A 25704-nucleotide genomic window follows, 5' to 3' on the forward strand; every position below is an offset into this window, starting at 1 on the left:
TTGAATGTTACATTTTTCAAGCTAACTAACTTGCTGTTCCATCCGTTGTTCCTTTGTGATTTCTCAGCATAACCTGCATTAACATCGAAAGCTCCCGAAGAAGCTGACCTGAGCGAAACATGTAGAGCGATTTTACTGCAGTCTTCTATGCGTTTGAAAACAGTGTCATGTATTCGATATGGATGGTTTATTATCTGTGTTTGTTTTTTTACTTTTATAATATAAATTGAAACCCCTAATACTGTTACTGTATTTCTACTTAATTAATTGGACACAGTTTAAAGTCCCAGGGTTTGTTACCCTTCTTTTTTGATTCCTATATACGGGATGTGGTGTTTGGATTTGAGTGTCGTTGCCCTAGCTTTGTAAATTATTAATTTTAAAAGGACTTTAACCAAGATGTTTTTTTCTAAACAATTAAAGGGGTTGTAAAGGTTTGTTTTTTATTTTCTAAATTGGTTCCTTTAAAGGGGTTGTAAAGGTAAATGTTTTTTCACCTTAATGCATCCAATGCATTAAGGTGAAAAAACATTCGACGGTACCGCCCCCCCCCCCCCCGAACCCCCGTTTTACTTACCTGACCCCTTGAATTTCCCGTGCGTGTCCATGTGATCCTCTTCGGTTCCCAGCCTGGCCGTTGATTGGCTAGGCTGGACAAATTGATAGCAGCGCAGCCATTGGCTGGCGCTGCTGTCAATCACAGCGGATGACGCGGCGCGCCATGGGGCGGTGCCAAGTGATACAGTCGGCGGCTATGCCCGCCGCTGTATCACGGAAGCGCGCTCGCAAAAGCTTTCCACCATGCAAACTCGCTCGCATGAAGGTGGAAAGCTTTTGCGAGGAGGAGCCGAGACAGCCCCCGAGGGACCCCAAAAGACCGGATTCGGGGACACTCTGTGCAAAACGAGCTGCACAGTGAAGGTAAGTATAACATGTTTGTTATTTAAATAAAATAAAAAAATTCTACCTTTAGTGTTCCTTTAAGCTAGTGCAATGTTGGTTCACTTACCTTTTCCTTCGATTTCCCTTTTAAATGTTGCTTAACTGGCTTAAAGGAACCTATTTAGAAAATAAAAAACGAACCTTTACAACCCCTTTAAAATGATGTCAAAATACTGACTCCTGACCCGACAGGGGGAGAGAAGACAGGGGACACAGGAACTTGCTTTAAAGGAACAGATTTTTTTTTTTTAGGTTACAACCACTTTAAATTTATCATTGTGCATACTGTAAATAAATAAGACATCCCCTGAAAATAAGCCCTAGTGTGTTCTATGTAGTCAAAATGAATATAATACCTGGTCTTATTTTCGGGAAAACAGGGTATACACGGATTCTGGTTATTTTTACCAAAGATATGTAGCAGTACTAATTTCAGCCAAAATTTTAAAAGAAAAATTACTCATTTGCAAAATTTTACACAAACAAAGAAAAATACATTTTTTTTATATGTTTTGTGGTCTTTTTTCATTTATAGCGCAAAAAAGTAAGAAACCCAGCGATCAAATACTACTAAAAAAAAAGCTCTATTTGAGTGAAAAAAAGGGACAAAAATGTTATATGGGTACAGTGTTGCATGACTGAGTAATTGTCATTCAAAGTGTGCCAGCGCTGAAAGCTGAAAATTGGTCTGGTTACGAAGTGGCTTTAAGTGCCCAGTGGGCAAGGGGTAAATAGAGAGTGATGTCATGTGACCTCCCAGGATCCTCCTCACCTCTCCGGTCAGCAGGTAGATGATCTCCAAGGTGAGGTTTAGGATCTTCTCAGTCATGTGACTCTGGTTCTCCTCCATCCTCATTGGTGCCATTTGATCTCTACAGGTCTCCTTGTAGACGGATAACTTTGGGAAATGAAAGTAAAAATTATTTGGATGGTATTGGTCACACAATAATAGGATGGGGGGGGGGGTAATAGGAGGATTATTGTACATTTAAGAACTACTGCCCCCATATGAACACATTTAGTTTGAACTGTTTAGTGTTTGTTACATTTTCGAGGTCTCAGGACCCTCTTGGCCCACCAGATCAGAAATTCACTTTTTTTCTGTTGGGGTTGTTTTTGTTTCTGAACTGGTTTTGATTAGTTTTAGATCTGCAGACAAGGAATAATAAATACAATTCTTCTTCTGTCTTCTTATTTTGCTCTGAGGCAGTGCTGTGAGATCAATGTAGGGTCATCATGATGTCCAGAAAGGGAACTTGCCGACCTTTGGCCGGAGTTCTGGGCTAATCCGGATAACTGTCAGAAACTCAACTGCAAGGTTTCAATCTCCGGCAGCCTGCTGACTGACAGGTCACTGTCACTCTCTGCAGTAAGAGAAGGGATTGGATTGGATAGCAGGAGGATGATGTTGGTGAAGTAGAGGGCTGTGGGGGGAGAATTTTGTCCTCATCCCTCCAATGGCAGCTCAGTGTGGGTAGGAGGAGGACAGTAGGGGGTGAGGGGTTTGTTCTCTTAGTTGCCAAGTATACTGTAGTATCCAGGACTTTGTACAGAGTGGCGGTGGGTTCCTGGTGTTCTGAATTCCAGTACCAGGCTCTGACACAGTCTATGTCATGGGAAGGTATTGGACGGCTCCCTCAGACCCACAACATGGGCCTGCTAAGCGAGTCTGCGCACAGAGATCCTCTAACAACGAGTGTGTACCCAGGGTGAAGGACTTCCCTTCTTCATTCCACTTGGTGTCCTGGAACATATTACTTGACCGGTAACATCGGTAGAAGGTGAAGGCTGCCTTCATGGCAGGAGTTTTGTAAGTAGCTTTGAAAAGTGCAGGTAGGAGGACCTTTATTTATCAAGAGCCCCCCCCCCACTCGGAGGAACCCTGAGCCCTACAGCCTCCTCTTCCCTCAGAACCCTGACTAACCCCTCAGAGTCCTTCAAAATCACCATCATCTCAGAGGCCCCCGGAGTCTTTAGCCCTATTACCCCCTCACATGACCTCAGCTCCATATTACCAGAACTTAAGTCCAAAATGAAGACAATGTTCCTGCCCCGTAAGTGGGGAAATATTCTGACCCTGAAGGGGTTAATGTAGGTTTCCAAACTATATATATGTGTATCATCATCTGCTGGAGATAAAAGACGTCACAGTGACTATGGAGGAAGAGGACGGACATAATGGGGGATTACTGGGTGTAAATAAAAAAATAATATCTTATTACCTCCTCTGCTGCCAGTTCCAGCAACGTCTCCTCTCTACTTCCTCCCGACTCACCTCTAACCTGGAACTGCCTGCACCTGACATCACTTCCTGTCTGTACCTGACATCACTTCCTGCCTGTACCTGACATCACTTCCTGTCTTGGTAGAAGTGAGATTACCACCTTGTGGAGCTCAGAAGAACCGCAGCCCTGAGAAATATCCCATAGTGTGAACACGGCTTTGTGCTCTCATCTCCTCTCCCATCAAGGGGAATAGAAATATATGAATGCCAAGTCCAGCCTTTCTTAGCCAGGGTTCCTCCAAAGGTCGCTAAGAGTTCTTTAAAAAATGAACAGTTTCTGTTTTTCAGTGGGGATGAGCTTCGGATTTGGGTTGACTTGACCACAAGTTCGACCCGAACCCAAGCTGTTCACAGTTCTCCAATTGGCAAACAAAATGCATTCACTGACCTCCTTTAGAGCGAGTTAGTTTATTCCTGGCTACACCCTCCCCTTTCCTTCCATGTCTACTCAGTCAGTGTTAGTTTGTCACAGAGACTTGCTTAGGAAAGGCATTGTCTTCTTACTCTAGTGGCAGTGTTGGGCCATTGCAACTTGTTTACTAATGTGATTTGGTATCTTTCTCTATCCTGCCCTCCTGTTTAGAGCTAGTTAGTTTAGCACTAGCTCGGCCCTCCTCCTCTTTCATGTTTCCTTAGTCAGTGATAGTTTTTCATAGAGACAGGGCTTAGGAAAGTCATTGACTTCTTACCCTTCAAAAGACTGGGAAAACATCCTCTGTACTGCAATTTTCTGAAGTAATATTGCATTGGATTCACATTCATTGTCTAAATGAAGAGTGAAGCTGCCTGTGGATGGTGCCAAGTCAGCAGGTGACCATACTGTCAGGACAGACTGGGTCTAAGGAGGAATGTCAATACATGAATCAGTATACCCACAGAACAGGTGGACATAGAACTGAAATTACTGCACTCTGTACCCTGGGCTGTATATGATATAATCGTGCCCACTACACTCTGTACCCTGGACTGTATATGATATACTCCTGACCACTACACTCTGTACCCTGGGCTGTATATGATATACCCCTGACCACTGCACTCTGTACCCTGGGCTGAATATGATATACTCCTGACCACTGCACTCTGTACCCTGGGCTGTATATGATATACTCCTGACCACTGCACTCTGTACCCCGGGCTGTATATGATATACTCCTGACCACTACACTCTGTACCCTGGGCTGTATATGATATATTTCTGACCACTACACTCTGTACCCTGGGCTGTATATGATATACTCCTGACCACTGCACTCTGTACCCTGGGCTGTATATGATATACTCCTGACCACTGCACTCTGTACCCCGGGCTGTATATGATATACTCCTGACCACTACACTCTGTACCCTGGGCTGTATATGATATACTCCTGACCACTGCACTCTGTACCCTGGGCTGTATATGATATACTCCTGACCACTGCACTCTGTACCCTGGGCTATATATGATATACTCCTGACCACTGCACTCTGTACCCTGGGCTGTATATGATATACTCCTGACCACTGCACTCTGTACCATTAATCTGATGACCTGTAAAGTCTTTTAAAGTGTCACCCCTGAACAATGTTTGCATATCGAAGATTGTCATCATTTCACCGACACACACAATATTTTTTTTAGTTATATTTTTTTACTTTTAACAAGATTACAGACATTAAATCAGGAAATGGTAAAGGTAGGAATCCGATTGGTCAGGAAAATGACTTGTCTGGAATGTGGAGGCGGAGTCATTATTAATTTGTGTACAATACAATACACAACGTGTTACATTATTATAACAAAGTATTGTAGAAAAGATCACAGCATAGAAAATGGGGAAAAAGCAGAAAATAAACCCGGATATAAAGGTGACATTTGTGGCACTAAAACACCTCAAGGGTTGTGTGGGACCCCCTGATGTACAGGAAGACAGGACTTCAGTGAGGAACAATTCCCTCACTCAGGACAGGAATACGGCTTCTCCCCCGTGTGAGATCTCTGATGTCTGACAAGATTGCACTTCTGTGAAAAACATTTCCCGCACTCAGGACAGGAATACGACTTCTCCCCCTGTGTGCAAAGATGTGACTTCTGTGAGAAACATTTCCTACACTCCGGACAGGAATACGGCTTCTCACCTGTGTGAGATCTTTGATGTATGACAAGGTCTGATTTCCGCGGAAAACATTTCCCGCACTCAGGACAGGAATGCGGCTTCTCACCTGTGTGCGATCTCTGATGTTTGTGAAGAGACGACCTGTCTGAATAACATTTCCCGCACTCAGGACAGGCAAATGGCTTCTCCCCCGTGTGAGACCTCAGATGTGCGACAAGATATGATTTTCGTACAAAGCATTTCCCGCACTCAGAACAGGAATACGGCTTTTCACCCGTGTGAGACATTTGATGTGTGACAAGAGCTGATTTTTGTATGAAACATTTCCTGCACTCAGAACAGGAATATGGTTTCTCTCCCGTGTGCAATCTCTGATGTCTGTTGAGATGGGATTTCTTGGAAAAACATTTCCCGCACTCAGGACAGGAATACGGCTTTTCCCCCCTATGAGACTTTTGATGTCCAACCAGATTTGATTTTTGTACAAAACACTTCCCGCACTCTGGACAGGAATACGGCTTCTCACCTGTGTGTGTTATTTTATGCTCATTAAGTTTGGATTTAAACTGGAAACATTTCCCACACTCAGGACAGGAATACGGTTTCTCACCTGTGTGAGATCTTTTATGCTCATTAAGTTTAGATTTAAAACGGAAACACTTCCCGCACTCAGAACAGGAAAACTTTTTATCTGTTGGAAGGACGGCACCGTCCCGCACAGTCTGAGGTTCCTCAGGATAAGAGGAATACGATGGTCCGGAACCATCCTGCACAGTCTGAGGTTCCTCAGGACAAGAGGAATACGATGGTCCGGCACCTTCCCGCACAGTCTGAGGTTCCTCAGGATATGAGGAATACGATGGTCCGGCACCGTCCCGCACAGTCTGAGGTTCCTCAGGATAAGAGGAATACGATGGTCCGGCACCGTCCCGCACAGTCTGAGATTCCTCAGGATAAGAGGAATACGATGGTCCATCTACACTGTTTGGTGCCGGATGGACATTTGAGGTAGTCGGGTTTTCTCCTGGACTATACTGTGTGATGTCCTCATCTTCTACTTTACAGTCTGGAGACAAGGTGAGACAATCCTCTGAGGTTTTCCTCATCTCCCGTCCATCTACTAAAATAGACATACAAAGATTATTACTAGACATGAGCTGATTGGTTCCCCTAAACCAGGACTCCGCCCACATCAGGCAGCTTTGTCGCTGAGGATCTTACAATTCCCTCGTCAAGGTAACTAGTAAATGGGTCCTCTGATCTCCTACCAGATCATTTCTTTATTCATGGACCTTAGTCAGAGAGTGAGGAAACAACTAAGGCTGTCTTTTATGAAATAAACTTCAATCAGGGCTCAAAATTTCAAGTCCTGAGCCACTAGCCAGGCCTACCAGTTGCCCCACCCAACCCCTCCCCTGCCCTGCTCCTAAGTCTGCCCCTAAACACGCCCTCGTAAACCATCTCATAAAATTACACTGTTAAATGTTTTATGCAGAATTAAGTTCCAAAAATAAATATTAAAAACTACTTTAATAATATTAAAATAAAGCATATCAGTACCCATCAAATGCAGCTTTACTGTGCCCGTGAATGCAGCCTCAATGTGCCCATCAATGCAGCCTCACTGTGCCCGTGAATGCAGCCTCAAAGTGCCCATCAATGCAGCCTCCCTGTGCCCGTGAATGCAGCCTCACTTTGCCCATAAATGCAGCCTCACTGTGCCCATAAATGCAGCCTCACCGTGTCCATGAATGCAGCCTCACTGCCCATAAATGCAGCCTCAGACCATCAATGCAGCCTCTCTGTGTCCATCAAATGCAGCCTCACTGTGTCCATGAATGCAGCCTCACTGCCCATACATGCAGCCTCAGCCCATCAATGCAGTCTCATTGTGTCCATCAAATGCAGCTTTACTGTGCCCGTGAATGCAGCCTCACTCTGCCCGTGAATGCAGCCTCACTATGTCCTGAATGCGGCCTCACTGTGCCGTGAATGCAGCCTCACTGCCTATTAATGCAGCCTCACTGTGTCCCTGAATGCAGCCTCACTGTGTCCCTAAATGCAGCCTCACTGTGTCCATGAATGCAGCCTCACTGTGTCCCTGAATGCAGGCTCACTGTGCCCATGAAGGCAGCCTCACTGTGTCCATGAAGGCAGCCTCACTGTACCCATAAATGCAGCCTCACTGTGCCCGTGAATGCAGCCTGACTGTGACCATGAATGCAGTCTTAGCCCATCAATGCAGCCTCACTGCGCCCTATAAAATGCAGCTTTACTGTGCCCATCATCAATACAGACTGACCATTGCCTGGATGATGGATCACACAAACACAGCAGGCATATCCCACTATGTGTCACGGAGCGGAGTCTGTAATCGGCAGCGTTGTAACAAGGTCCTGTCCCCCTAGACCGGCTCATGTGATAGGCGGAACACCGATTCAATAAGTGTTCCATCTACTATGACACAAGCTGGTCTAGGGAGGCGGACCTTTTTACAGCGTTGCCTATTACAGACTCAGCTCCGTGACACACAGCAGGAGATAACTGCTGTGTGTGTGATACACAAGAGGAGGAGGAGAAAGAGAGGGAGGGGAGTGCTGCAGCCTCAGCTCAGCTCAAAGCAGCCCCAGGATAGTCCGGCCCTGCCACTCTGTGTCCTCCGGCTGACAGTTTCCTGGCTGATCGCTTCTGGTAGAGGCGATGCAGGCTTTTTTACAGGACATTAGAGCTGCTGGGAGGGGGGGCCAAGGAACCCCCCTCCGGGCCGCTCTGATGGCCGCACCGCTTCTGCTAGAAGCGATCAGCCAGGAAACTGTCAGCTAGGTCCACCCCGGCTCCTCACTCACCCTGCACTAAATTCCACTCGCAAAATGCGAGAAGGCGAGAGGAATTTTTGAGGGCTGGACTATATGGTGCAGGGCTTAGGCCTGCATAACGTGCAATATAAATTATATAGCGTAATGGTCAGTTTTGGTACACAGCCATCAGTGGCAGCTAAAATGTTTACTTGAGACAAGTTGCAGAGGCCTCAAACTGCTGCCTCCCATCTCCTGAGACTGCAAGCAGTTTTCCCGGCAGGGGAGCATTTGGCCAGGAATCCTGGCCGTGTGTATGCTTCCTAGAAGTTTTCCCAAAAGGAAAAATAGAGAACCAGCTCTCTATTTTCCCTTCGGGATTCCTGGCGACGACCTGCCAGGAAAACCGGTCATTTTACCTGAAGGGCAACGAAACCGCGCATGCTCAGTAACACTTTTTTCTGACGGGATTCCCGGCCGTGTGTGCAGGGTTTCAGACTATACAGACATATGCTACGGCCAGCAAACAACAGAGTAAGTAACCCCAGGAGAATTGCTCTGTAAGAGATCTTGCAAGATGCGGTCATGGGGCAGAAGACCCGAGGCACATGGACCAAGTGCCTAAGTCAAGTAACACCTAGGGTGAAACTCAACATTTTGCTGCAAGCTGAACCCCAGAATCTAAATAAATGCAGTCTAGATACATAAATTGTTTCTGCAGCACAGAGAAAGAAGATTATCCGAGAGAAATACAGGAATACAGGACGGGGAACACAGCTCAGGAAAGTGACCAGGGCATTACAGGTGATATCACCCAGTCCCCGCCCTACTCTGGGCCAATCTGTGAGCAGTATGGGTGGAGGAATGTATTTACTATTAATGACCCACCTGTGCTGATCACTGGAGGAGTGTCCTCCTCTATAAATGTCCCCGTTATTCCATCCTCCTCCATAGACTGCTGATCATCCCTCACATACGTCTCTTCTTCTGCTTTAACCTCAACTTTTATATCTATCAGATCTTCACCCTAAACCAAGAGAGGAATAGAAACTTAAAACATAAGATTTAATATTGTGACATCACATATAGAAAAGATCCACACATCATCTCACAAGTCCATGTCCCAGATGTTCCATTCAACCAACCTTGTAATGGTGAGGGATGGTGTGACCTTCCTGTGTGGAATCCCGGGAATACAGAGGACCTCCCCCTCCCAAAGACCTCTGAGCTCCACTCATCAACATCTCTTCTTCTTCCTCTTTAATCTCAGCTTTGATGTCTTTCAGTTCCTCATCCTAAACCCCAAAGATGATAGAATATATGTGTAAAACGTAACAAAAGATTACATAGAAGAATGTCCTCTCATAGCTTAGAATTCTGTTCTAGTTGCTCAGTCCCACCTACCTGATGATGGCGGGGGACGGTGTGATCCTCCTGTGTGGAATCCCGGGAATACAGAGGACGGGGACATCTCTCTGGTGGGTTCCCATTACTGGATCCATCTGTAGGAAACACACACACTGACTGAATACATTGTTTCTATGTGTTTATCAGATGATGGGGGATCTAGGTGGACCCTCCGTACTGCTCTCTCCTTTACAATAAAGTCTCCTCTTACCCGGTGATGTGAGGGGCGGCTGATTCTCCATCATGACGTCCTTGTAGAGATCCTTGTGTCCTTCTAAATACTCCCACTCCTCCATGGAGAAATAGACAGTGACATCCTGACACCTTATAGGAACCTGACACACACAATGATACAGTCACCATCCAGACACATCCCTTGTCTGTTACTGGATAATGTCCCAGAATTCCCGGCACCGCTCACCTCTCCTGCCAGCAGATCAATGATCTTCTTGGTGACTTCTAGAATCTTCTCCATGTTGTGTCTCTCGGGTTTTAGGGAGTCACATGGAGGCACTGTGATGGTCATATGATCACCTGACTTCAGAACAGGAAATCTCTGTATTGGAGAAAAAATAAAAATATCAAGTTAGAATCCCAGAATCCTCCTCACCTCTCCGGTCAGGTCTGTAGTTTATTAATAGAGATAAGAGTGATGTAATGTGACCTCCCAGAATCCTCACCTCTCCGGTCAGGTTTGTGTTTTATTAATAGAGATAAGAGTGATGTCATGTGACCTCTCAGAATCCTCCTCACCTTTTCGGTCAGCAGGTAGAAGATCTCCAGGGTGAGGTTTAGGATCTTCTCAGTCATGTGACTCCGGTCCTCCTCCATCCTCATTGGTGCCGTCATTCGATCTATACAGATCTCCTCGTAGATGGATAACTTTGGGAAATTAAAGTAAGAATTATTCGGATGGTATTGGTCACACAATAATAGCATATGGGGGGTGGGGGGTAATAGGAGGGTTGCTGTACATTTAAGAACTACTGTCCCCATGTAAACTTATTTAGTTTGGACTGTTTAGCCTTTGTTACATTTTCGAGGTCCTGGGACCCTCTTGGTCTTCTCTATTAGAAATTTCCCTTTTCTCTGTTGGGTTTGTTTTGTTTCTGAACTGGTTTTGATTAGTTTTAGATAAATCCTTCTTCTGTCTTCATGTTTTGCTCTGAGGCAGTGCTGTAAGGTCAATGTAGGGTCATCGTGATGTCCAGGAAGGAGAACTTGCTGACTTTTGGCCTGGAGTTCTGAGCTAATCCAGACTAAGGATGAGCTCTGGCGTGTTCACATAGAACACGTGCAGAGCCCACCAGGAAGTGTGCACGGCGCTGTGCGACATGCACAGCCAGGGAGACATTGTCCCGATGCTCGGCTGCAGGGATCGTGAAATGTCTCCCTGGCTGTTATTAGCGCAGCGCCGTGCACACCTCCTGGCGGGCTCTGCACGTGTTCTATGCGAACACGCCAGAGCTTATCCTTAATTCAGACAATTGGCTAAACTGCAAGGCTTCAATCTCTGGCAGCCTGCTGAATGATAAGAGTGATGTCACTGTCACTCTCTGCAGTAAGAGAAGGGATTGGATTGGATAGCAGGAGGATGATGTTGGTGAAGTAGAGGGCTGGAGGGAAGGATTTTGTTCTCATCCCTCCAATGGCAGCCCAGTGTGGGTAGGAGGAGGACATCAGGGATTAGGGGTTTGTTCTCTTAGTTGCCAAGTATACTGTAGTATCCAGGACCTTGTACAGACTGGCGGTGGGTTCTGGTGTTCTGAATTCCAGTACCAGGCTCTGACACAGTCTATGTCATGGGAAGGTATTGGACGGCTCCCCCAGACCCACAACACAGGCCTGCTAGACGAGTCTGTGCACAGAGATCCTCTAACAACGAGTGTGTACCCAGGGTGAAGGACTTCCCTTCTTCATTCCACTTGGTGTCCTGGAACATATTACATGACCGGTAACATGGGAAGAAGGTGAAGGCTGCCTTCATTTACTGGCTGGAGTTCTGTAAGGAACTCTGAAAAGTGCAGGTAGGAGGACCATCATGATCAAGAATCCCCTTCCCCAACTTAGAGGCCCCCTGAGCCCTACATTCTCCTCTTCCCTGAAGAAGCCTGACTAACCACTCAGAGTCACCATCATCTCAGAGGCCTCCAGAGCCTTGACCCCAATTACCCCTCACAGCCTCTCAGGCCCATATTACTAGAATTTAATCCCAAAATGAAGAGAATGTTCCAACCCCCGAAATGTTCTGACCCTGAAGGGGTTAATCTAAGTTTCCACAATATATATGTGTGTATCATCTGCTGCAGATAAAAGACGTAAACAGTGACTATGGAGGAAGAGGACGGACATGACGGGGGTTACTGTGTGTAAATAAAATATAAGATCTTATTACCTTCTCTGCTGCCAGTTCCAGCAATGTCTCCTCTCTACTTCCTCCCGACTCACCTCTAACCCGGAACTTCCTGTCTGTACCTGACATCACTTCCTGTTTTCCATGTAAGTCTCGTAACACAAGGTCAGATTTTTGGATGACCGTTCGTTCAGTTTTTGTTGGATGCTAGTCTCATGTCAAAAGTGAAGAGGTTACTCACCATACGAAAATCCTCGTACGACAGAAAACAACTTCAGAAGTGACGCTATGTGTTGAATAGTTTTGTATGTATTCTTTCGTTTCTGAGCATGTGTAGTCTTGCTTGTTTTTTTTCGTATAAAAACCGCACTAATTAAACGAAAATCGGACATTGAGTTCACATACAAAAAAATGTTATAGTCTGCACACCCAGCTTTTGTCTGACGAAAAACTGAAATCGGCTAAGGCCGAGTTCACACCTATGCGAATTGAGTGTGGCTTAACCCTTTCATGCCTATGCCTATGTATGACATTTGGTGTTTACAAGTTAAAATCCATATTTTTGGCTAGAAAATTACTTAGAACCCCCAAACATTATATATATATTTTTAGCAGAGAATCTAGAGAATAAAATGGCGATTGTTGCAATATTTTATGTCATACGGTATTTGTGCGGCGGTGTTTTAAACACAACTTTTTGGGAAAAATTTACTTTCATGAATTTTAAAAAAATGAAAAAGTAAAATTAGCCCAATTTTTTTGCATAATGTGAAAGATGATGTTATGCCGAGTAAATAGATACCAAGCATGACACGCTTTATAATTGCACGCACTCGTGGAATGGCGACAAACTACGGTAACTAAAAATCTCCATAGGCGACGCTTTAAACTTTTTTTACGGTTACCAGGTTAGAGTTACAGAGTAGGCCTAGTGCTATAATTATTGCTCTCGCTCTTACGATCGCGGCGATACCTCACATGTGTTATTTGAACACCGTTTTCATATGCGGGCGCGACTTCCGTATGCGCTTTCTTTGCTGCGCAAGCTCGCGGGGAGGGGGGCGCTTTAAAAAAAAATTTTTTTGTTTTCTTATTTATTTATTTTTTCTAATATAAAAATTTTTTTTTTTTTTTTTTACATTTTGATCACTTTTATTGCTGTCACAAGGAATGTAAACATCCCTTGTGACAGCAATAGGTGGTGACAGGTACTCTTTATGGAGGGATCGGGGGTCTAAAAGACCCCCAATCCCTCCTTTGCACTTCAAAGTATTCAGATCGCCGAAAACGGCGATTCTGAATACTGTATACTTTTTTAAATCCGGCGCCATTGGCGTCTGAGAAACCCGGAAGTGACGTCATGACGCTGCTTCCGTGGTTTCAATGCGGACACTGAATCAAAGCCGTTTACGGCTTTGTTTCAGAGCGCGCCGAGACGCTGGAGGCGCCGGATCGTGGATCGGGTCTCCCGGTGGGACGGGAGGCCCGGTCAGAGCGGCGAGAGGCGGCGGGAGGGGGGGGATGTCCCCTCCCGCTCCTCCGGCATAACAACCGAGCGGCTTTTAGCCGCATCGGTTGTTATGTTTGGAAAGCCGATCGCCGGCTCTAAACAACGGTACCGGGATGATGCCTGCGGCTGCAGGCATCATCCCGGTATAACCCCTGAAAGCCGAGGACGCATATATGCGTACGCTCGGCGTGAAAGGGTTAAACCGCATCCCATTCGCAGAACATTTCTGACTACATTAATTTCAATGAGGCTGGTTCACATATGTGCATAGGTGTGCGCAGCCTATTGCATTAGGGTGTGCAGCCTAACGACCAAACACACACTACGATCACTCATGGTGTTCATTCAGAAAGGGAAGGGGCCAGTAAATTACATGTTTACTGGCCCCTTCCCCACTCCTAAAACATCCCAGCAGCAACAGCCGATAGTAGAGGAGGGAAGCTGGCAACGTTGCAGTGGGGAAAGATGGGAGCCAGGGCAGTAGAGGGAATCTGTGCTGCACAGGGTGATTAGGGTGTGCCTGGGCACACCCTGTGCGCACGCCTATGCATATGTGCGATGCATTCGCACTGCTGAAAAAACATGTGCGTTTTCTAGGCATTGCGGTGCGGCTCAGTTGCGAATTCAGGGCCATTATCTTCTATGGGCACGCATCTGATTTGCACATGTGTTCATTTCTCTTCAGGATTTCTCTCATTCTACTCAATAAACTTCCCTCCTCCCCTCCCCTCTCCCAGGTCTCCAAATTCGCAGCTAAAATGGAGATGATCTGCTGAACAGCTCTCTTATCTTTTTGCAGAGATAACAGAGCTGGAATTCGCATCGCATTAGTGTGAATCTGGCCTAAAGCACCTTACTAACGATCCGAAAATCAGCAGATCGTCCGTCAGGCAAATTTTTACTTTCTGATTTTCGTACCATGTGTACGGGCCTTAACGGTTTCTGTTACTCAGTAAGCTCTGGGTTTGGGTTGACCATAAGTTCGACCTAAACCCAAGCTTTTTACAGTTATTTAAATGAACAAACTAACTGGTCATTGGCCAGCACACCCCCTGTTTATAGCTAGTTAGTTTGGGCCAAATCCTCAAAAGAGATACGACGGAGTAACTGCTGTTACTCCGTCGTATCCCTGGTCCTAACTATGGAACTGATCCACAGAATCAGTTTCCCATAGTTAGGACGAAGATCCGACATGTGTAATTGAATTACACTGTCGGATCTTAAGGATGCAATTCTAGGCCGGCCGCTAGGTGGCGAGGCCATTGCGGCCGGCCTAGAATATGCAAATGACCAGTTACGGCGATCCACGAACGCTCCGACGGGCCCGTCGCTCTAAATCTACGTTGTTTACGTCGAGTTCTGCCGCGTAAAACTAGGGCTGAGCCCTAGTTGTCTTAAGCCATGTTAAGTATGGCCGTCGTTCCCGCGTCAAATTTTAAATTCTACGTCGTTTGCATAAGACGTCCGTGAATGGCGCTGGACGCCATTTACGTTAACGTCTAAGCAAATGACGTCGAAGCGACGTCAGTTAGCGCAATGCACGTCGGGTAAGTTACCCGACGGAGCATGCGCAGTACGTCCGGCGCGGGAGCGCGCCTAATTTAAATGGGGCGAGTCCCATTTGAATAGGAACTCCTTGCGCCGGCCGGATTTAAGTTACAGCGCCGCAAATTTCCAGGTAAGTGCTTTGTGGATCGGCACCTAACGTGGAAATTTTGCGGCGGTGTAACTTAAATCCGAAAAGTTGCGTTGCGCCGCTTCTTTGTGGATTACCCCCTTTATTCCTAGCTAGATCCTCCCCTCTTCTTCCAGGTCCCCTCAGTCAGTGTTAGTTTTTCACAGAGACAGGCTTAGGAAAGTCATTGTCTTCTTACTCTAGTGGCGGTGTTGGGCCATTGCAACTTGTTTACTAATGTGTTCTGGGATCTTTCTCTATCCTGCCCTCCTGTTTAGAGCTTGTTAGTTTAGTCCTAGCTAGCCTCTCTTCTAATTCAAAATAACAATGGATTACAGCGCTCAGGGTGTCTGCATAGACAATCAGTTATAAGGGAAGGTTATATAAAATGTAAAAGAAAATGATAATAATAATAAAATTGGAACCACAACAACTGTGTGAATAGTCCATAAATTAATCAGTCCAAATAGGATTCAGTCCAAGCAAAGTACCATTGGGCTAATGCTGGTGGCTATATGAAGCCAGTACAAATAGTTGAGAGGTGATCAGGGCAGCTCTCCAGAAGCGAAGCCAGCTCAAAATATGAAAGAAAAGAAACAAGAAGAAAAGCCTCTGAGGGGACATTGAAGTATAGGAAGGAAATAGGAAGAAAAGCGCCTCTGAGTATTCTGTTTTAATATTTAAAATTGTAATAATCCAGCACTTACATCATAATATTCATGGTGAAGTCCGGGGAGCTGGTGTGGTCCTTGCTGACAGTCAGTGGATCCAGAGTCGAGAGATGTATTCATCTGAACCAAGCTTCAGCAGCCGCCGTTGGGAGACGGGGAGAGCCGTCTGTATCCGTGGTGATGAGTGGCAGCTGGAATCTTGCTGGCGTGTGATGTCAGTTGGATGGGACCCGAGGGGGACCACGGGGCGTTTCAGAGCGTGCGCGAGTCGGGAAACAGACAAGCGCACTCTTAGAAACGCGCACGCTCTGAAACGCGTCGTGGTCCTCCTCGGCTCCGTCCAACTGACGTCACACGCCAGCACACGAGATTCCAGCCTAGCTGCCACTCATCACCGCGGATACAGTCGGCTCTCCCCGGCTCCCAACGGCGGCTGCGGAAGCTTGGTTCAGATAAATACATCTCTCGACTCTGGATCCACTGACTGTCAGCAAGGATCACACCAGCTCCCCGGACTTCACCATGAATATTATGATGTAAGTGCTGGATTATTACAATTATAAATATTAATACAGAATACTCAGAGGCGCTTTTCTTCTTGTTTCCCTCCTCTACTTCAATGTCCCCTCAGTCAGTAATGCGGCATTCACACCTAAACGTTTCAAAGTCGCACGTTTTTGACACGAATTTGTACAGGTCGACAATGTAAAAAGCAGAAAAGGGCCTATAATCTGCCCCAAAGAAGCTCACAATCTTTTTTGAGCTTAAGGCTTTTTTCAAGAGTTTTGATTCAGGTGACAAAATGCTCAGATGTAAACAGGTGCCATTGGAATGAATGGGATTTTGCTTGTTGGGCGTTTTTCTGGTTTTACAAGCATTCTGTGAGCTGAAAACGCTCAGGTGTGAATGCAGCCTAATGCCGCGTACACACGACCATTGACCCCTGATGAAGTCATGTGACATGACGCCACGTGTAGGGACAGGAAGTACCAGACCTCACACACTCTGAAGGGAGAGATATGAGCTCGCTGCTCGTTTTGTTTGGATATTTCTGACATTTTAAATGTGAGTTTTTTTTATATGTTTTTATATTAAATACTTTTTGAAGCGGAGCTGTACTAAGTGCCTTCTTCTCTCTTTGCCCATTTATACCCGCTGAGCATTTAGTGCCAGTATCCGTGGACGTTTAGGTGGAGGCCAAAGAGAGAGGATAAGCATACAATCAAGATCACAGACTGGGTCGCATGAACTCGCCGTTCGTAGGAGATAGGCCCACTGCTCACGGCCTCCATGTGAGTGCATGTGCATGTGATTGAACGTTTTTTAGACCCTTGCTTCCAGTATTACGCCATATCTTCCTCTTTTTCTTGTTTCTTCCAATATGGTCATTTAATGTGGAGACTACATCTAGCCCTCATCCTGCTGGATCTTTGAGCACACCCTCAGTGGTATCCAGGCTTTCCGTGCTATGGCCTTGAGGTGAGCATTCCATACCACTAGAGGTGTGCGCACCGAAGCTTGCTCTTCTCTGAAATATTGGATTTCCTGGTTTCTCATCGCTTATTACTCACAGCTATCAAGGACTGCACCTTTAAATACATGCTTTTTGGATGCGAGACTTTTATTTGCACTTGATTTCACTGGATTTTTACCCTTTATTATGTGTTGGGATCACTTACCTTTGGTCCTTAGTACCAATCCTGGACATTTATTTTGATAACCGTGTTTATTCACTTCCATGTTTATTTTATTTCCTTATAAGGATTTTGCTGCATAGTGTTAACCTTTTCCAGATCACCCACCTTCACAGTTCAGATTGCACACTGCTTGTAGAGTTCATCCCGCCCAATTGGTGGGACTTATTGATCACTGTTTTGTTTTGCTTTTTTGTTTATTGTTTTTCGCCCTATCCCTCCATACCCACACAGCGCAGTTATTATCACTCATTTCATATTAGAATTGCTGTTTAACGTGTAATGCCAACGGCCACCACCAAATGGTGCCAGCTGACAGAAGGAAGAGCTTGGGACTTCACAAAGCCGCGGCCTCAATTACTGGCTGTCTCGGGCCCCCCGCGATCGTGCGGCGGGGGAGCACGGAGGCACAGGATCCTGTGCCCCCACCACGCGATCGTGGTGGCCGGTAATTGAGGCCGCGGCTTCACGGCCTTAATTACCAGCGGGCGCCAGGTCACAATTTCTTGTCGCAATTGCGACCTGGCGCCCGGATATTGTCGACCCCTGCTGTATATGATATACTCCTAACCACTACACTCTGTACCCTGGGTTGTATATGATATACTCCGGACCACTACACTCTATACCCTGGGCTGTATTTGATATACTCCTGACCTCTGCACCCTGGGCTGCATATGATATACTCCTGACCACTGCACTCTGTACCCTGGGCTGTATTTGATATACTCCTGACCTCTGCACTCTGTAGCCTGGGCTGTATATGATATACTCCTGACCCCTACACTCTGTACCCTGGGCTGTATATGATATACTCCTGACCACTGCACTCTGTATACTGGGCTGTATATGATATACTCCTGACCACTACACTCTGTACCCTGGGCTGTATATGATATACTCCTGACCACTGCACTCTGGGCTGTATACGATATACTCCTGACCCCTACACTCTGTACCCTGGGCTGTATATGATATACTCCTGACCACTGCACTCTGTATACTGGGCTGTATATGATATACTCCTGACCACTGCACTCTGGGCTGTATACGATATACTCCTGACCCCTACACTCTGTACCCTGGGCTGTATATGATATACTCCTGACCCCTACACTCTGTACCCTGGGCTGTATATGATATACTCCTGACCACTGCACTCTGTATACTGGGCTGTATATGATATACTCCTGACCACTACACTCTGTACCCAGGGCTGTATATGATATACTCCTGACCACTGCACTCTGTACCCTGGGCTGTATACGATATACTCCTGACCCCTACACTCTGTACCCTGGTCTGTATATGATATACTCCTGACCCCTACTCTGTACCCTGGGCTGTATATGATATACACCTGACCACTACACTCTGTACCCTGGGCTGTATACGATATGATCCTGACCACTACACTCTGTACCCTGGGCTGTATATGATATACTCCTGACCACTACACTCTGTACCCTGGGCTGTATATGATATACCCCTGACCACTACACTCTGTACCCTGGGCTGTATATGATATAATCCTGACCACTACACTCTGTACCCTGGGCTGTATACGATATACTCCTGACCCCTACACTCTGTACCCTGGTCTGTATATGATATACTCCTGACCCCTACTCTGTACCCTGGGCTGTATATGATATACCCCTGACCACTACACTCTGTACCCTGGGCTGTATACGATATAATCCTGACCACTACACTCTGTACCCTGGGCTGTATATGATATACTCCTGACCACTACACTCTGTACCCTGGGCTGTATATGATATACTCCTGACCACTACACTCTGTACCCTGGGCTGTATATGATATAATCCTGACCACTGCACTCTGTACCCTGGGCTGTATATGATATACTCCTGACCACTACACTCTGTACCCTGGGCTGTATATGATATACTCCTGACCACTGCACTCCAGACCATTTTTCCCAGGTAGCTCTAATCTGATGACCTGTAAAGTCTATTAAAGCCTCACCCATGAACAATGTCTGGATATGGAAGATTGTCATCATTGCACCGACACACACAAGAGTTTTCAATACATTTTTTATTATAATTTGAAGAAGATTACAGACATAAAATCAGGAAATAATAAAGGTAGAAATCCGATTGGTCGGAAAAATCACTTGTTAGAAGAATGAGAAGAAACTGTGCTTTCTGCCAAACCTATAAAGTAATAAATCCCGATATGTGACGGCAGCACTCACTGCGACCCGACTAAAATACACCAAATCCAATACAACACCAAGTGTTACACTGACCTTTATATATCATCTCATATCATTGTTTTATTCATTCAACTAATCTTCCAAAAATAATCCTCCAATCGTCTGCGAAGGTTTCCACCCCAGAATGTACTCAGCCAATGAGAGGTAAAGACTCCATTTTTATTTTTCTCCTGCTATCAATGGCCGACACGGTACAACACTTCATCCATGTCTTTGGTGATCTCCGATCTCCTTATCAACTGTTTCTTACATGATGAAGATCAGCCATGGAGTATATCTGAGGTGTATATCAGGGTGTGCTTCTTCCCCACATGTCCAGCAACATTCATATACAAGACATTTCCCGCACTCACTAATACACCTCGAGGGTTGTGTGGGACCCCTGATGTACAGGAAGACAGGACTTCAGTGAGAAACAATTCCCTCACTCAGGACAGGAACTTGGCTTCTCCCCCGTGTGAGATCTCCGATGTTGGTAAAGATTGGCACTCTGTAAAAAACATTTCCCACACTCAGGGCAGGAATACGGCTTCTCACCTGTGTGCCTTCTCTGATGTTTTTCAAGATGGCACTTCTGTGAAAAACATTTCCCGCACTCGGGGCAGGAATGCGGCTTCTCACCCGTGTGCAATCTCCGATGACTATAAAGAGAGGATTTCGATGAAAAACATTTCCCGCACTCAGGACAGGAATACGGCTTCTCCCCCGTGTGAGATCTCCGATGTGCGACAAGTTCTAATTTTTTTACAAAACATTTTCCGCACTCAGAACAAGAATACAGATTCACACCCGTGTGCAGTCTCTGGTGATAACTAAGAGTGGACTTATCTAAAAAACATTTCCCGCACTCTGAACAGCAAAAAGGCTTCTCCCCTGTGTGAGAACGTTGATGTGTGACAAGACGTGATTTATATAAAAAAGTTTTCCCGCACTCAAGACAGGAATGCGGCTTCTCTCCTGTGTGAGACCTTTGATGCATGACAAGACGTGATTTATATATAAAACATTTTCCGCACTCAGGACAGGAATATGGCTTGTCCTGTGTGTGAGACCTTTGATGTGAGACAAGATTTGATTTTTGTTGAAAGCATTTCCCGCACTCAGAACAGGAATACGGCTTTTCCCCTGTGTGAAATCTCTGATGTATGGAAAGATATGACTTTCTGGTAAAACATTTCCCACACTCAGAACAGGAATACGGCTTCTCCTGTGTGTGAGACCTTTGATGTGTGACAAGATTTGATTTTTGTCCAAAACATTTCCCGCACTCAGGGCAGGAAAACGGCTTCTCACCTTTGTGAAATCTCTGATGTATGGAAAGTGTATATTTGTTTGAAAAACATTTCCCGCACTCAGGGCAGGAATGTAGTTTCTCTCCTGTGTGAGTTATTTTATGCACATTAAGACGGGATTTCAAATCGAACCATTTCCCGCACTCAGAACAGGAAAACCTCTTATCGGTTGGAAGGAAGGCACCGTCCCGCACAGTCTGCGGTTCCTCAGGATAAGAGGAATACGATGGTCCTGCACCGTCCCGCACAGTCTGAGGTTCATCAGGATAAGAGGAATACGATGGTCCGCTACCGTCCCGCACAGTCTGAGGTTCCTCGGGATCAGAGGAATACGATGGTCTGGCACCGTCCCGCACAGTCTGATGTTCCTCAGGATAAGAGGAATACGATGGTCCGGCACCGTCCCTCACAATCTGAGGTTCCTCGGGATAAGAGGAATACGATGGTCCGGTACCGTCCCGCACAGTCTGAGGTTCCTCGGGATCAGAGGCATACGATGGTCTGGCACCGTTCCGCACAGTCTGAGGTTCCTCAGGATAAGAGGAATACGATGGTCCGGCACCGTCCCGCACAGTCTGCGGTTCCTCAGGATAAGAGGAATACGATGGTCCGGCACCGTCTCTCACAGTCTGAGGTTCCTCAGGATAAGAGGAATACGATGGTCCGGCACCGTCCCGCACAGTCTGAGGTTCCTCAGGATAAGAGGAATACGATGGTCCATCTACACTGTGTGGTGCCGGATGGACATTTGAGGTAGTCGGGTTTTCTCCTGGACTATACTGTGTGATGTCCTCATCTTCTACTTTACAGTCTGGAGACAAAGTGAGACAATCCTCTGAGGTTTTCCTCATCTCCCGTCCATCTACTAAAATAGAAATACAAAGATTATTACTAGACATGAGCTGATTGGTTCCCCTAAACCAGGACTCTGCCCACATCAGGCAGCTTTGTCTCTGAGGATCTTACAATTCCCCCCCTCAAGGTAACCAGTAAATGGCTCCTCTGATCTCCTACCAGTTCAATTCTTTCCTGACCTCTCCCATTTGTATCATTAGGTAGGTGGGGTGGAACCCAGTTTGGTTATTTGGGTGACTGCGCGGATTAATTTTGGGTTATTAACCAATGAGAACTCTCCTTTATAGGAGTGACAGTGATGAGGGGATTATAGGACGAGTGTCCTATAATCCTCCGGTTCCCCATGTCCTCCTCTGTGCGCTGCTCCCTGTTCGACTACTGACATAGTCCACGCCTCATCAGTGCCACTTATCAGTGCCCATAAGTGCTGCATATTAGTGCCACTGTCACATGACGTAAAAAATAAAGTATCAGTAATCGGTATCGGTGCATACTTGGAAAAAAAGTGTCGGTACTTGTACTCAGTCTTAAAAAAGTGGTATCGGTGCAACCCTAGTTAGGACTATATAGTATCGTGACCATGTAATGTACAACGTAGAGTATATAAAGCAGGGGTCAGGTGTATGAAATGTACAACGTAGAATACATAGTGCGGGGGTGAGGAGTACGTAATGTACAGCATAGAGTACACAGTGCAGGGGTCAGGAGTATGTAATGTACAGCATAGAGTACACAGTGCAGGGGTCAGGAGTATGTAATGTAGAGCTTAGAGTACACAGTTCAGGGGTCAAGAGTATGTAACGTACAGCATAGAGTATATAGTAAATGATTCAGGAGTATTTAATGTACAACATGGAGTTAATACTGAAGACATTAGGACTACGAAAAGTGCAATATAAATCATATAGTGAATGTATTTACTATAAATGACCGACCTGTGCTGATTTCTGTAGGAGTGTCCTCCTTTATAGATGTCGCCAATTTTCCATCCTCCTCCATAGACTGCTGATCATCCCTCACACACGTCTCTTCTTCTGTTTTAACCTCAACTTTTATATCTATCAGATCTTCACCCTATACCAAGAGAAGGATAGAAACTTAAAATTTAATGTGACATCACATATAATAAATGTGATGGAGTCACATTGGGCGGGAGGGCCGTGGAACGCAGCTTTCCTTAGAGAGGTCGGGAAACTTCCTGTTCAGCTCTCCGGGCCCCTCTTATGTGTAAATCACCCTGCGTCTATTACAGGCACAGGTTGACTAAGAAGCCCAGTCTGGTCTGCTCTAACCAGACTCGCCCTACAACCACACCGGACTCAGCATTTTGTTTTACCCCTGTTATCCTGGGTGTTATAGGTGTTGAAAGTTGGAGAGGCTCCTTCACTTGGGACAGAAACTTTTATCAACAATATCTGAAGATAAATGAATTCCACTGTATCAGACTACTGGGACATTGTATGAGCTTTGCCTCATAGCCTGTTGTAGACCAGTCTCGAATGCATGATTAATCAAAGTATTGCTTAGATGTGGATTACATGGTTAATTGAATCCCCTATTGTTTGTGTCTGTCTGCTAGTATTGTCCCCTCCACCTATATATATTTAATATCTGATTCGTATGTCTAGACTGGAGGAAGCTATATATTGACAGAAGCAACTAAGCAGGGTGCTGGACAGCTACTGCCAGGATTAACCAGGTAGCCGACATGGCCAGCCGGGGTGGGGGGCTGCTGCCGGGTGGGGCAACGTACTGGGGCAGCCCTTGGCCTCCAGAGACAGGACCGAGGCACACTCTCCCCTCCTCGCCGGCCCGTCGAGCAGCTTCCAGTAAACCAAAGTCTTTGGGTTTCCGGTGGGAGTATGGATGCAAAGCTAAAACTTCCACCTGTGTGGGTCTGTCACACCAAGGTCTGTCCAGCGCCCCCCTCAACCCTCTCTTCCCTTGCAGCTAACCTGCACCTTCTCCCCCTCACTAGCCTTCTCCCTCTTTCCCCTTTCCCCTCTCTCTTTATACTTTCACCTATGTCTGCTCTTCTTTACTCCACACCCAAATGTATTTCCGTCCGGTTCTATGGTTTCGTTTTGCGATACGTATAGACTTTCAGTGTATTACCCTGAGTGACGACTACGTGCATTCCCCTTGGAGCTGTCTCCTGAAACATGCTAACTCTGTGATTTATATTGTATTGCTTTCTGTACTGAACATCTGCTCCACACTCATGTCGTTATTTTATCAAAATATTAATAACAACATATTTGACTCTAAAACTTCCACCTGACTGCCCCCTGCCTTAAGCCTCCCGACTGCCCCCTGCCTTAAGCATCCCGCCTTTCGTCACAGAAAAGATCTACACATCATCTCACAAGTCCATGCCCCAGATGTTTTGTTCAACCAACCTTGTAATGGTGGGGGATGGTGTGATCTTCCTGTGTGGAATCCCGGGAATACAGAGGACCTCCCCCTCCCAAAGACTGCTGAGCTCCACTCATCGACATCTCTTCTTCTTCCTCTTTAATCTCAGCTTTGATGTCTTCCAGTTCCTCATCCTAAACCCCAAAGATGTTTAAAATTAAACAAGAGATTACATAGAAGAATGTCCTCCCTTATGCCGTGTACACACGACCATTATTCATGTCATAGAAAAAAACAAAGTTTTTCTTGACGTGATTCCTCTCAAACCTGCCTTGCATACACACGATCGTGATAAAAAAAAGCTTGAGCAAAGCGCGGTGACGTACAACACGTACGACGGCACTATAAAGGGGAAGTTCCATTCGAATGGCGCCACCCTTTGGGCTGATTATGCAAATTTCCCTTCTCAAAACTTGCTTCCGTCGTTAAAGCCTACACACGACCGTTTTTTCACGACGAAAAAAACGACGAGAAAAAATAGAGCAGGTTCTAAATTTTTAATGGCCATTTTTCTCGTCGCGAAAAATGCTCTGGAGTCTACACACGACCGTTTTTAACGACCGATTTAAAAAAATTGCATTTTTCTCGTCATGACAAACGGTGGTGTGTTAGAATTATGTTCTAGTTGCTCAGTCCCACCTACCTGATGATGATGGGGGATGATGTGACCTTCCTGTGTGGAATCCCGGGAATACAGAGGACGGGGACATCTCTCTGGTGGGTTCCCATTACTGGATCCATTCTCCATGATGGCGCCATCCAGACCTTGTCTGTTACTGGATAATGTCCCAGAATTCCCGGCACCGCTCACCTCTCCTGTCAGCAGCTCCATCATCTTCTTGGTGACTTCTAGAATCTTCTCCATGTTGTGTCTCTCAGGTTTTAGGGAGTCACATGGAGGCACTGTGATGGTCATATGATCACCTGGCTTCAGAAGAGGAAATCTCTGTATTGAGAAACCAATAGGAATATCAAATTAGAATCCCAGAATCCTCCTCACCTCTCCGGTCTGGTGTACGTTTTATAAACAGAGATAAGAGTGATGTCATGTGACTTCCCAGAATCCTCCTCACCTCTCCGGTCAGCAGGTAGATGATCTCCAGGGTGAGGTTTAGGATCTTCTCAGTCATGTGACTCAGGTCTTCCTCCATCCTCATTGGTGCCGTCATCTGATCTATACAGATCTCCTTGTAGATGGATAACTTTCGTAACTGAAAGTAAGAATTATTTGGATGGTTTTGGTCACACAATAATAGGATGTGGGGTGGGGGGCTGCTGGATTAGGCATTTGCTTTGCTCTGTTGGGTTTGTTTTTGTTTCTGAACTGGTTTTGATTCGTTTTAGATCTGCAGACAAGGAATGATAGGGTTCTGAGTTGAGAGTGTCTCTGTCATACAGCTCAGAGCCTGCACTGACAGTTCCCCCTCCCTCCTCCCTCGGACGGGAGACCATGGGAAATGTGAAGCT

General features: G+C 45.9%; 1 protein-coding gene across 1 annotated transcript; it reads right to left on the reverse strand.

Annotated features, from left to right (window-relative positions):
* Positions 1 to 5195: 5195 nt before the first annotated feature.
* Positions 5196 to 25073, reverse strand: LOC120910557 (zinc finger protein 345-like; the record flags this gene model as incomplete). The annotated part of the gene is made up of 5 exons (XM_040322313.1): positions 24881 to 25073; positions 24222 to 24371; positions 22758 to 22896; positions 20117 to 21169; positions 5196 to 5935 (listed from the first exon to the last, which is right to left on the reverse strand). Coding segments are annotated over exons 1-5 (2274 nt in total), but the record flags the coding sequence as incomplete, so codon positions are not given.
* Positions 25074 to 25704: the final 631 nt, after the last annotated feature.

This window comes from Rana temporaria, chromosome 8, assembly GCF_905171775.1.
Source record: "Rana temporaria chromosome 8, aRanTem1.1, whole genome shotgun sequence".
NCBI classification, from domain to species: domain Eukaryota; kingdom Metazoa; phylum Chordata; class Amphibia; order Anura; family Ranidae; genus Rana; species Rana temporaria.